We start from the raw sequence: 13740 nt of genomic DNA, 5'->3' as shown, positions 1-13740 counted from the left end.
GCCATTGCACTCCAGCCTGGGTAACAAGAGCGAAACTCCGTCCCAAAAAAACAAAAACAAAAACAAAAACAAAAACAAAAACAAACAAACAACAACAACAAAAAACAATGCAGATAGACCAGTCTTTCCTAAACCTTTGCAATACGGACTCATCTTTTTAGTTATTAAAAATTTTTAAAGACACTAGGTCTCCTATGTTGCCCGGGCTGGAGTGCCATGACTCTTCACAGGCATGAAATCATGATTTCCTCACAGCAGAAACCATGCCATGATCATACGCACTGCAGCCCTGACGTACTGTGCTCAAGCAATCCTCACACCTCAGTCTCCCAAGTAGCTGGAACTACAGGTGCACGACACCATGGCCAGCTGAGGACTCAGTGCTGAGGTGGGGAGGATGGCCTTCCCAAAAAGAAAGAAATGGAGTATGTTTGGTATCATCAAAGCAAAGCCAAAAGTAACCATTAGTCTCTTCTCATTCTCCTTTCTAAATTGCCAAGAAATGGACAAACTTCCACTGAGTCCTCCCTGTGGGTGTGTGGATGCACACACACAGTCTAACATACAAACACGTGTGCAGTCTCGCTCATAAATGTGTGTGCACAAGTCTCGCACACAAACGCACGCGCATACAGTCTTGCATATAAATACATGTGCACACACAAACACAGTCTCTCATACAAATGTGTGCACAGTCTCGAATACAAACATGTGCACACACAGTCTCAAATACAAACGTGTGTGCACACAGTCATACAAATGCATGTGTGCACAGTCTGGCACACAAATGCGCGTGCACACACAGTCACATAAATGCACACGTGCACAGTCTCATACAAATGCGTGTGCACACACTCAGTCTCGCACACAAACACGTGCACAGTCTTGCATATAAATGCATGTGCACACACAAAGTCTCGCATACAAACACGTGTGCAGCCTCAAATACAAACGTTTGTGCACACAGTCTCAAACGCATGTGTGCACAGTCTTGCACAAAAACACGTGTGCACACAGTCTCATATAAATGCACATGTGCACAGTCTCACATACAAATGCGTGTGCACACACACAGTCTCGCATACAAACGCATATGCACGAACACACACACATGCCCTTTTGTGCGCTGGCTTGCTGGTCTAAACATATTCCCCTGCAGGCTGCTGCTTTTCCATGATGACACATCCAGACCTTGCTATGCAGCAGTGTGCTCAGCAGGCCCATGTGACATGGTACCGAAAATGAGAATAAGCGCTAGGGGCTTTCAGTGTAGTTAGGAACCACCCCACACTTTTAGAGTAGTCAACAAAAGCGTCAGTCCACAGCGGACTGGAGCTTAGTGGGCAGCCGGGCCTGCATGGTGACTGTGTGGAAAGCACTGTGAGGGCTTGGCTCACCCTGGCACCTCGACGGCCGCACGGCATTCCAGGGTCTGGACTCCAGCACCTCAGGATGGATTGTTCCCATTCAGATCACTCTGAGTTATGTCCTTGCTGTTGCAAACATTCTGCTAAGAATGCCCTTGTACATACATCGTTTCCATGTCTGTCAGGATAGGATTTTTTTTTTTTTTTTTTGAGATGAAGTCTCACTCTGTCACCCAGGCTGGAGTACAGTGGCACGATCTCGGCTCACTGCAACCACCACCTCCTGGGTTCATGTGATTCTCCTGCCTCAGGCTCCAGAGTAGCTGGGATTACAGTGCGCGCCACCACACCCGGCTAATTTTTCTATTTTTAGTAGAGACGCAGTTTCACATGTTGGTCACGCAGGTCTTGAACTCCTGGCCTCAGGTGATCCACCTGCGTTGGCCTCTCAAAATGCTGGGATTACAGGCGTGAGCCACCACGCCCGGCCAGGATCTCTTTTAAATAGCTGATTCAAAGGGTGCAAACATTTAAAAATGGGACCAGTGCAGCCCAACTGCTCTCCAGGAAGGCTTCCTATCGGCATTTGATGGTACGTGCCCACACCCTCTTCAACACCCAGCATGTGACTCTCTGAGACGTAGAAGAACATCGCTGTCAGCTGAATTCCTGCTCCCGGGTTCCCAGAGAGCCCAGCGAGGTCCTCATCAGTTACAGAGGTTTCTTCTGGGACTTGCCCTCCCACCCAGCATCTGTGATCTCTAGCTGCTCCATCAGAGGTATTGACTCTTTTTATCACCAGGTATCTTACAAACATTTTCTCAGTCCGTTATCTTTTTCTCTTTGACGCTTTTCCTTAGAGATGTTTTACAATGGAATGGTGTTCTAATCTGTGGATCACTGACCTTCCATGCCTTGGTGGTTTGTAAAACTTCAGAATTTTTTTGAGATGGAGTCTCGCTCCATAGCCCAGGCTGGAGTGCAGGGGCGTGATCTCAGCTCACTGCAACCTCCGCCTCCCAGGTTCAAGCAATTCCCTGGCCTCAGCCTCCTGAGTAGCTAGGATTATAAGCGTGCCAATGAGCCCAGCCAAGGAGACATCTCTTTAGCTGGATTTGGGCCTGGTGACATAGGAACTGAAGAAGGCAGAAAGTATCTGGCACCCAGCAGGGGCTCCTCTACTGGATGGCTAGATGGATATACGAATGGGTAGGTGGGTGGATGGGTGTGGAAGATTGGATGGTTGAACAGATGGATGGGTAAGTGAATGGATGGATAGGTAGGTGGAATAAGTGGTTAAATGAATGGATGGATAGGTGGGTGCATGGGTAGGTGGCTAGATGAATGAATGAATGGACGGATGGATGAACAGATGGATGAATGGATAGGTGGATGCATGGATAGATGAATGGAAGGATGGATGGATGGGTGGGTGTGTGGGTAGGTAGATAGGTGGATGGGTGGGTGGGTGGGTGAAGGGATGATAAGTGGGTTAAGTAGTTGGGTGGATAGATGGATGGATGGATAGGTGTGTGGGTAGGTAGATAGGTGGGTGGGCAGATGGATAGGTAGGTGGATGAGTGGATGAACAAGTGGATGGATGAGTGGGTGGGTGGATGAAGGATGGATGGGTGGTTGGGTGGATAGGTGGGTGGGTGCGTGGGTGGATGGGTGGATGGAAGGTAGGTGGATGGATGAGTGGGTGAATGGATGAACGGGTGGGTAGATGGGTGAATGGATGGGTAGATGGATGGGTGGGTGGGATAAATGGTTGGATGGATGGATGGATAGGTAGGTGCACAGATGGATAGATGAACAGATGCGTGACTCACTGAAACACTCAGCCATGAAGCCAGTGTCCCTTGCCTTTCTTAGGAAGTCAGCCCGGGTGTCTGTGTCCAACAGATCCAGCCTCCACCTCAGGAGACACTGTTGCCTTTATCTAGAGAAGTCTTTGGCCATCTTTGCTGCTCACCACAGAGCCACACACAAACGCCAGCTGCTTTGGTAACCTGTGGCGTTGTTCTCACAAATGCTGCCAGCTAAGTGGGTTCCTAGAGCGCCCGTGGCTGAGATCAGGCCCTGCTCTGTGCAGTGGCCTTTGACGAGGCTCTCCTCACACAGGGGCTCCTGCGCTCACAGAGGGGCTCCTGCGCTCACTCAGGCCTTCCTAAGAAGGCTGCGGCCAGAGCCCACCCGCTGACCCCAGGCGCACACCCAGAACCTGGCCGTACGTAGGCCATGGCCCCCACTTCCCAGACCCACCTTCATGGCGTCCCAGCTCTGCACGGAGCCTGTTCCCCATCTCGATGAGCTGCTCCTTTTCCAGGCGGAGGCTGAGGATTTTTCTGGCTGCCTCCTTCAACTTCCTCTGGAGTTGGTGCATAGATAAGGTTTGTGGGGGCTGTGCCGCCGGCCGGAGGTGCAGGACAAACTCCCCCTGGTCCTTGGCCTCCACAGGCCCTCCCTTAGAGAGGCTCTGTAACAAAACCCACAAGCAGATAGCCCTGTGAGACTGCTGTCATGGGAGCATGCCAGGGCTGCCTGCCCACTGAGCCTCCTCGCCTGCTCTCCCACGGTGGGCATTGCTGGCCACCACTGGGTGACGTCCTTCTAAAAGAAAGACAAAAAGGGTCACTGCTCACAATGCTTCAGCGGGTTCCTTCACCTCCACAAATAGGATAAAGGCCCACAAAATCTCCCAGGCCAGGGAGGCTCCCAGGCTCTCACCGCCCTCTGCCTCCTCCCCACTGCTCCTGCCTTCTAGCCATCTATGCCTTTGTGTCTTTCAAGTGAACACAATGAGAATCTGAGGACAACCAACCAGCACAGCAGCTCCCCAGGGAGAGCAGAGAGAGGGCGGCGGCCTCAAGCAGTCCCAGGACCCAGGGCAGCTCCCACAGGTGCGGCTCAGCCCTCCTCCACTTCTCGGGCTCCCTCCTTTCCCAACCTGCGGGCTGGACACCCCTTAACCACCCCACAGCCTGGCTGTGGCTTCCCACCTGCCTGAGACAGGCGCAGGGGGAGCACAGAGGCAGTGGAGAGGGAGGCCGCAGACACAGGGACAGTGGTGGAGCTGGCTGGGCTCCCCCTCAGCACCCCAGGCCTGGGCCAACCCTAGATCTGAGCCCCTGGGAAGCACCGTGATGTCCTTGCTCAGTGCAGTCTGAACTCGTGGCCCACACCATGCCAGTGCTACGGAGTGCAGTCCCAACACAAAGAGATGCCTGGACTGAAAATGGGGGCCCAGGAAAAACCACTGATGTCCAGGCCCTGGTGAGATGGGAGCTGATGGCCTACTTCCCCCATGCCACTCCTGGCCCCTGTGAGGAGCCAGGCTGCACTGTGCCCTGGCCACTCGAGCTCCCGAGTCCCTGGAACAGGCCAGCACGCCCTGTTCCTGCCAGCTTTCTGGTGTGTCTTTCCAGGGCTGGCAGGCGCTGCTGCACTCCAGGTGCTACTGTTCTTCGGATGGCCTGGGGCATGGCCACTGTATGCAGTGCCTCCGGACATTCGTCACAAGCTTGTGTGGGGCACTCGGGGGCCACAGGGATGACATAGCAAAGAGGAAAGACGTCTGCCTTTCTCTTGGACAGAGAAAACTCTGTGGTGCTGCAGGCCCCAGCTGAGGCCAGGTGCAGGGCAGCCCCAGGGAGGGCCTGAGTCCCGACTGGCTTCCTCCAGAGAGTGGGCCTTGTGCCTGCCCTGGGAGCAACTCTCTCCCCGACGGTTGGCAAGTGCGGAGGAGGGCGCACTCATGGCCCTGCCAGGATGGACAGGAATGGGCTCTTGGGCCTGGGAGAGGCCAAAGCAGATCCCGAGGAAGGGATGCCTGTTGGTAAAACAGTCGGCAGATGGCCTGGAGCTGGGGGAGGGCGGCCAGGCAGGTGAGAATCCCAAGTCTGGTTCTGAAGCTCTGGGTCTTCTACAGGAACACACTGGGTTATTTTGTTACTTTAACTGAGGAAAGAACAGTCCTGAAAACGGACTTTGCAAATCTCAAAACACTTAAGAGATTGAAGAGAAAATTTCCTCTTCAAAAGCAGTCCCATCTCCTGGCAAAGATGGCCTGATGTTGCCCCGGGCCCTTGTGGCTGGTACCAGGCTCGAGGGGCTCTGAGTGGCCTTCTTGCCATTGACCACAGAGGCACACAAAGGAGGGCATGGCTCATGGCCCATGTCCTAGCCATGTGATTCTGCACACAGTGCCCTGCAGGGAAGGTGGTGAATGATCCTACCTCTCTTGGATTCAGTTTCTGGTCAAATTTTATTTAGTAAAAGTTTATTTTGATGATTCTCTAAAATCTTTCCACAAAATAAGATTTCTCCAGCCTGAGATACACTCAGGAATATCTTAACCACTGTGTGCTCCAGGGGCCACCTCCCCTAGCGGAGTAGCAGTAGCTGTCCACCCATCTGCCCCAATGCCTGGGACTCCCCCTGTACCCCCTGGTGAGGGGAAAATGTCTCCATGTATCTGGACAATTAGAAGGCAATTAAGGAAAGTTTGGTCTGCTGAAATGTCTTCATGTCTTAAGGACATATGTGAGTGAGTGACCACAGAGAAGTCCTTCTCAGAGGCTGAGGCCTGAGCCTGGCACAGGGGGTTCCATCAAGCCTGGCCGGCACTCACCTCCCCATGCGGGCACTCCAACACCTCCCGGCAGAGCCCGCGCCAACGCCATGGCCGATACTGCCCCCCAGTGGACCCAGGGACATAACACATCGCTCAACTCTGCCCAGGCGGCCAGTGCCTGGGAAAGTTTTAAGTTTTAAGGACTAGGGGCAGCTGATGTGGGTGGTGTAGCCAGGGAAGCCCAAACCCAGCCCAGTGGGGCCTGCCTGGGAGCAGAGCGCCCCGCCGTCATCCACAGGCTCTCCCTCTACCACGGGAGAAGGGGGACACGTGCCTCCGCACACACCTGGCCCCAGCTTTGCACTCGTGGCTCCTTGGCTGGGGCCAGGGAAGGGGACCAGTTTTTGTCAGGGGTGCTGTGGGACAGTCCCTGGGCCCCCGTGCACTTCCTCACCCGCCCTGCACAGGCTTCCTGGACGACAGGAGGTACAAGATGCCACGTCATGCCTCAGTACTTGGGTGGGTGCACACAACATGTGACCTGGTCCATGGCCCGTGTGCAAATGTCACCAATTGTCCAGATAATGCCCTGATGCCTGTTTCTCCTGTGCAGGATCCAGGGTCCCACATGGCATTTCTTTTTTTTTTTTGGGATGGAGTCTCACTCAGTCACCCAGGCTGGAGGGTAGTGGTGCAATCTTGGCTCACTGCAACCTCTGCCTCAGGTTCAAGCGATTCTCCGGCCTTAGCCTCCCAGTAGCTGGGATTACAGGTGCGTACCACCATGCCTGGCTAATTTTTTGAATTTTTAGTAGAGACAAGGTTTCACCATGTTAGCCAGGCTGGTCTCGAACCCCTGACCTCAAATGATTCATACACCTCGGCCTCCCAAAGTGCTGGGATTATAGGCTTTAGCCACCACACCCAGCCCAAGTGGCGTTTCTATGTGGGGTCTCCCAGGTCTCCTAACTGGAGTGGCTCTCCAGCTTCCCTGTGCGTTTGGCTGCCCACTGAGCAACTAGACAGCTAATCTGCACATGTTCCTCTGTTTGGGCCTGCCTGAGGCTTCCTTGTGCTTCAGCTCAGGTTCTGCATTTTTGGCAGGGACCCCAGGAGTCAGTCTGTGCCGTCTCCGTGCGACCCGCCCAGAGGCACGTGACCTCAGCGCATCCCAGCACCGGCGATGGGAGTTCTGACCACTCAGGTAAGCTGGGGTCCAACAGGCTGCTCCACTGAAAGTCAGCATTTCCCTTGGAAATAAGAAGTCATGTGTGGGGAGATGCTGCTTCCCACCGTCCGATGGGAATCCCTCTGAGTCAGTGCCCATCTGTGATCGCCCAGCGCACTGTTCCCATCTTCGTCCTTGGCTGGCACCCTCGTGTGAGGAGCTCCCCGTTCCCTGGACTGATCTGTCCACTGCTACTGGCATGGACCCATGATTTCCTGGTTGGGTCAGTGGACTGTGGTCTTCAACATCACTGCCTGTTGGCCTAGATCTGGTCGGTGGTGACCCCTTTCAGCTAGTTCCAGTGCCCTCCAAACCTGCCTCTGTGCTGGAGCTCCGGGGCTCTAGTGAGCAGAGCAGGAACAACCGGCTGAGTCCAGGCTGCAGGCCCTCTCAGGGGACAGAGCAGGGATTAGGTACACAGACAGCTCTAACCACGTCTCTCTACATCCAACATAACGGACACATTTATCCTCTCCCTGAGGGCCCAGCCCTGATGCAGCCAGCAGCACCACCTTCCTGCCTCCCTTCTCCATCTGGGCTCTTTCCAGCGGCAAGCAGCAAGGACCTGGGCCTGCCCTCGCCTCCAGGGGCTCTGCCGTGCTGCTTGGCAGAGGACAGAGCCGTGGTGGGCCACTCACTTGCTGCCTAGGTCACAGGCCGCTCAGACCCAAGAGGAGCCTGCAGCCCAACGGCCGCATCCATGCAGGTAGACACAGAAGCCCAGAGTGTTGGCCTTGCCTGTGCCTGTGCGCCAATAACCGGAATTGGGCTGCAGGTGGCTTCAGCTCCCAGTCTGCCTACTGTGGGATTTAATTCCTCAACGTACAATTCTGCTTTTGGGCAAGGCCCGGTGGCCCATGCCTGTAATCCCAGCACTTTGGGAGGCCGAGGTAGGCAGATCACTTGAGACCAGGAGTTCAAAACCAGCCCGGCCAACATGGTGAAATGTCGTCTTCACTGAAAATACAAAAATTAGGCAGGTGTGGTGGTGGGTGCCTATAATCCCAGCTACTTGGGAGGCTGTGGTGGGAGAAATGCTTGAACCCAGAAGGTGGAGGCTGCAGTGAGCTGAGATCATGCCACTGCACTCCAGCCTGGGCGACAGAGAGAGGCTCTATCTCAAATAAAAAAGGTAAAATTCTGCTTATTTGTATAAATTATTGTCCCTTCCCTCTAAACAAGTGGGAAGACAGTGGGCTACGAAAGTGTTGCCAGTTAGAGCTCCTGGGGCCCCTCGCTGCCCAAGGGGGCGCCCGCCGTGTCCTAGAACACACGGTGCTCAGGAGGGTAAAAGAAGTGTGGGAGAGCGACAGGGTGCCCGGGTGGGCGGGAGAGGCGTGGGGGAGCAACGCAGCGCCCAGGTGGGCGGGAGACGCGTGGGGGAGCAACAGGGTGCCCCACTACAGTTACCCCAGTTACCAACAGTCTGGGGTACACAGTCAGGGAGGCTGGGCAGCCTGTCCTTCACAGCCTTTTCCTCTGGCCTTAGGTAGGAAGAAGTGGGCCCTGCTGGTGGGCTCTGCCAAGCAGCAGAATCAGGGCCTGGGGCCCTCTCCACAGCTCAGAGCTATGGCTCAAACCCAGCCATGGAGCTGGAGATCAGTCCCTCGGGGCCAAGGGCCTGACTAGGACCAGGATGGGACAGCCATGGCCTGGAGCAGCTGCGTGGCTCTGAACGCAGCAGTGAGGGACATGTGCCTCCCCAACCCAGAGAGGACCCACTGCTCGGCATGGGGCAGGCAGGGCTGTGCAGATACCCCTCAGCAGGCGGTCAAGGACCTGTATTAAAGCAGACATGAGCTGCCTTCAACGAGTGAGTTTCCAACACAAGACGCTGTTAGCTGGAGCGAGGACTCGGATGGGCCGCCCCCACCAACAGTGTGTCAAGGTGAAGGAGCAGGAGAAGAGGAAGTGGGCAGAGGAAGAAGGTGGGGGAAGAGGGAGAAAAGGTGGAGCAGGGCCCACTTCCAGGCACGGCCTTCGCTGCAGCCCTCGTCCCACCGAAGCTCCCAGGGCACACAGACAGCACTGCCGGCAGAGCACAGGCAAGGACGGCCTCTGCAGCAGGAGCCCCGAGAGGCGGGTGGCAGGAGGAGCAGGCGGGTGGCAGGAGGAGCTGGCGGGCACCCACCTCTCTCCCGAGGACCACGGCGTCCAAGGCTGAGGGCTGCTTCCTTCCTGAAGGCTCCGCTCCCCAGTGGTGGGCTATCCTGAGATGCTTCCCCAGCTCAGCCACCTGCTTCTGCAGCTCCAAAACCTCCAGGTGTACCTGGTCCACCTCACGGGGAAGCTCGAGCTGCAGAGCAGCCGGCTCTACGGGTTCCTGCAGCACCTAGGAGCCATTTCACAGGCAGTGTTAGGACTGAGGCCATGGCCTGGGCTGGAGCAGGTCCTCGGGAACCGACAGGAAGCACTTAAGTGCAAGCAAAGCACAGGGGAGCCGGGGTCAGGGGTCAGGGGTCAGGGCCTCCTACCCAGCTGGACACAAATGCCCGCAGCCCTCCGCCCCACACCGAGGCTGCTGCTCCTCCCACCGTGCCCAGCTGGCCCCAGCGGCTCCCCTGTGCCCTGCTCTGGAGTCCTAGGCTGGTGGAGAGGATCCATGCATGGACAGAGGCGGGGCGCCTCAAAACCCCTTCCTGAGCCCTCCTCCCAGGGAGAAACAAAGGCCTCCAGAATTGCAAGTAACCAGCAGGAAGTGTAGATTGTTCTCTTCTGCTAATCAAGGCGACAGAGATGGGGAGGCCAGAGGGAGGCAGGCCAGGAGGTCAGAGGGCAGGTGGAGGCCGACAAGAGGCTGGGTGAATGGGGGCAGGGAGAGGGAGGCTGCAGGCTGGCCATGAGACCCACCCTGGGGCCTGGGCTGGCCTCTGACTCTCACTGCCTTTCACTGACTGTGCCAGTCCTGGCGAGAAGGAAGAAGAGCAGAGCAGGTGAGAAAGACGCACGCCTCCCCGTACCAGAGCCTTCCTGCCTCATTCCCAGGAACATAAAATATTACTTTCCCTATTCCAGGGACTCCTACGGTGAATTCCTTATGAATATTTTATTTTTGAATTTGTCACCTACACCCAAATAAAGGTTATCATTTCATTTATAGACACTGCTAAGTAAAAACCCAACCAAACAAAAATATTTCAAGGTGAATGTATCTATTATCATAGATAATCAAATCATCTATGATTAACCAAGGCAAAATTAAAATCTTGTATTTATTTTTATTTATTTACTATTGTTTTTTAAGACGGGGTTTCACCATGTTGGTCAGGCTGGTCTTGAACTCCCGACTTCAGCTAATCCGCCCTCCTTGGCCTCCAAAGTGCTTGGATTACAGGCATGAGCCACTACGCCCGGCCCTATTTACTTATTTTATTCAGACAGCATCTTACTTTGTTGCCTAAGCTGGTCTCAAACTCCCGGGCTCAAGCGATCCTTCTGCTTCGGCCTCCCAGTGTTGGGATCACAGGTGTGCACTACTGCATCCAGCCTATTTTTCTTTTTAGAGACAGGGTCTTGCTCTGTCGCTCAGGCGGGGGTGCAGTGGTGTGATCATGGCTCACTGCAGCCTCGACCACCTGGGCTCAAGTAATCCTCAGCCTCCCGAGTAGCTGGGACTACAGATGCACCACCATGCTTGGCTAACTATTTTGGTTTTTAGTACAGATGGGGTCTTGCTGTGTTGCCCAGGCTGGTTTCAAACTGCTCAGCTCAGTCCTCCTACCTCACCTTCCCACAGTGTGGAGATTACAGGCATGAGCCACTGTGCCCAGCCTTCATTTATTTTTTGTAGAAAGAGGGTCTCCCGATGTTGCCAGGCTAGTCTCTAACTCCTGGGCTCAAGTGATCTTCCTGCTTCAGCCTCCCAAAGTGTTGCGATTACAGGTGTGCGCCACTGTGAGCAGCCTGAAAGCTGTATTTAAATGTTTATTTCTTGTCTGTAGCATTTGTGTGGGGGAAATGGGGAATCAGCAGCTGCAAAGCATGAGAGATCTGGAGCCCCTCATAGGCACGTGGAGCTTCAGCCCCACGGACAGAAATGGAGAGTGGCCACGTGTCTCTGCACTGCAACAACAAGGCCACATTTCAGTCAAGGTGAGACGCCAGGCGTCGCTGGAAAATGACAGACGTGAGGAGAAATGCACGTAGCGATCAGCCTCATTTGGCCATTCCACAGTGTGGGCGTGTTTCAAAACGTCACATCATGTGCCATGGACATATACAACTTACAGTTGTCATTTTCTTTCTTTCTTTGTTTTGAGACGGAGTCTCGCTCTGTTGCCAGGCTGGAGTTGAAGTGCAGTGGCACGGTCTCAGCTCACTGCCGCCTCCACCTCCTGCACAGTGATTCAAGCGAGTCTCCTGCCTCAGCCTCCCGAGTAGCTGGGACTACAGACATGCACCACCACGCCCAGCTAATTTTGTATTTTTAGTAGAGATGGGATTTCTCCATGTTGGTCAGGTTGGTCTCGAACTCCTGACCTCAAGTGGTCCGTCTGCCTTGGCCTCCCAAAGTGCTGGGATTACAGGTGTGAGCTGCTGCGCTTGGCCTATATTTGTCATTTTCAATCAATCAATCAGTCACACATTAGGAAGATTAAAAAAAAAAGGCATCGAGTTTCTGGAGCACTGCTCACTCCCTCAGCAGACGGGAAGTCTGGAATGCTTTCTGTTCCTAGAGAGATGTTCTGCACAGGGAAGAAGCAGTGCTGCTGGGAAAGGGATTTACATATTTATGGATGCGAGAGGCTTGCAAAGGTCCCCTCGCTATGTCACCTCACAAGGAACAAAGGCAACAGGATAAGGACAGCACAATTCAGAAGCACAAGCAACAGGAGACATAATCAACTGGACTGGATCAAAACTGGGAACATTTCGTGACCTTCAAAGGACACCATCAAGAAAGTGAAAAGACAGGCCAGGCGCAGTGGCTCACCCCTATAATCCCAGCACTTTGGGAGGTGGAGGCGGGACAATCACCCGAGGTCAGGAGTTTGAGACCAGCTTGGCCAACATGGTGAAACCCCTTCTCTACTAAAAATACAAAAATTAGCCAAGCGTGGTGGCTTGCACCTGTAATCCAAACTACTCAGGAGGCTGAGGCATGAGAATTGTTTGAACACGGGAGGCAGAGGTTGGAGGGATCTGAAATTGTACCACTGTACTCCAGCCTGGGCAACAGAGTGAGATTCTATCTCAAAAAAAAAAAAGAGAGAGAGAGAGAGAGAGAAAGTGAAAAGACAAGTCAAAGAATGAGAGTAAAATGTAGCAAATCATATATCTAATAATGGGCTTATATCTGGAATATAAAAATAATTCTTACAACTCAACAATACAAAGACAGATAACCCTGCCAGGCACGGTGGCTCAAGGCTGTAATCCCAGCACTTTGGGAGGCCAAGGTGGGTGGATCACCTGAGGTTGGGAGTTCAAGACCAGCCTGACAAACATGGAGAAACCCCGTCTCTACTAAAAATACAAAAAAAAAAAAAAACATTAGCCAGGTGTGGTGGCGCATGGCTGTAGTCCCAGCTACTTCAGAGGCTGAGGCAGGAGAACCACTTGAACCTGGGAGGTGGAGGTTGCGGTAAGCCAAGATTGCACTGTTGTACTCCAGCTTGGTCAACAAGAGTGAAACTCCGTATCAAAAAAAAAAAAAGACAAATAACTGGGCAAGGGATCCCAATGGACGTTTCTCCAAAGAAGACAAATGACTGACCAAGAAGCAGGTGAGATTATGCTTGACATCATGAGTCATCAGGAAAATGCAAATCAAAACCACAGAGAGGTCCCACTTTTCTCCCACCAGGATGACCAGCATCACAGCCAGAAAACAGCTGGTGTTGGTGGGGACGGGTAACCGGAACCCTCACACAGCGCTGGTGACAAGGCAAAATGGTGCGGCTGCCAGGGAAAACAGTGCAGTGCTGCCTCAAAGGGTTAAACACAGTCACTGTCTGACAGGGCGGTTCCACTCCTAGGTGCACCCCCAGGAGAACTGAGCACGTAGTCCCCACAGGAACTTGCACGGAATGCTCACAGCAGCACTGTGCATAAGCCAAATAATGGAAACAACTCAAGTGTCCACCAGTCATGAATGAGAAACAAAACTTGGCCCAGCCATACAGAGGACTGTCAGTCAGCCGTGGAGCAGGGAGGTTCTGACATGCACAGAGCCGACACACCTGCACCCTGAAAACGTTCCACTCAATCAAAGAAGCCAGTTCCAAAGGACAACAATTGTAAGATTTTGTTACTACGAGGTCCCTACAGTAGACAAATGTATTGGGATGAGAAAAGAATGGTGGCTCCTAGAGGCTGGGAAGCAGGGAAGGGGTGATCCTGCTGTGTGGTTATGGTACAGGGTTTCTATTTGGGGTGTGTAGAAAGGCTCTGGTAATAGAATGTTTAGAGGCTGGGAGGCAGGGAAGGGGCAATCCTGCTGTGTGGTTATGGTACAGGGTTTCTATTTGGGTAGGTAGAAAGGCGCTGGTAATAGAATGTTTAGAGGCTGGGAGGCAGGGAAGGGGCAATCCTGCTGTGTGGTTATGGTACAGGGTTTCTATTTGGGT

At 53.7% G+C, this 13740-nt stretch overlaps 1 protein-coding gene across 3 annotated transcripts in view; it reads right to left on the bottom strand.

The window, feature by feature from the left end:
- The window catches only part of CCDC57 (coiled-coil domain containing 57), a 98908-nt gene that overhangs the window by 29002 nt on the left and 56166 nt on the right, over nucleotides 1–13740 (bottom strand). For 2 of the 3 annotated variants that reach the window (XM_017524753.2, XM_037737152.1), the window contains 2 exons: nucleotides 9303–9503; nucleotides 3633–3846 (listed from right to left, as the gene is read on the bottom strand). In XM_017524753.2, coding sequence (XP_017380242.2) covers nucleotides 3633–3846; nucleotides 9303–9503 — 415 coding nt within the window. The other variant, XM_037737153.1, reaches the window with a different exon arrangement.

The sequence above is a fragment of the Cebus imitator genome, unplaced genomic scaffold (genome assembly GCF_001604975.1).
Source record: "Cebus imitator isolate Cc_AM_T3 unplaced genomic scaffold, Cebus_imitator-1.0 Scaffold36, whole genome shotgun sequence".
NCBI classification, from domain to species: Eukaryota; Metazoa; Chordata; class Mammalia; order Primates; family Cebidae; genus Cebus; species Cebus imitator.
Note: the sequence above shows the minus strand (reverse complement) of the source record. Positions and strands in the feature narration are given on the sequence as shown.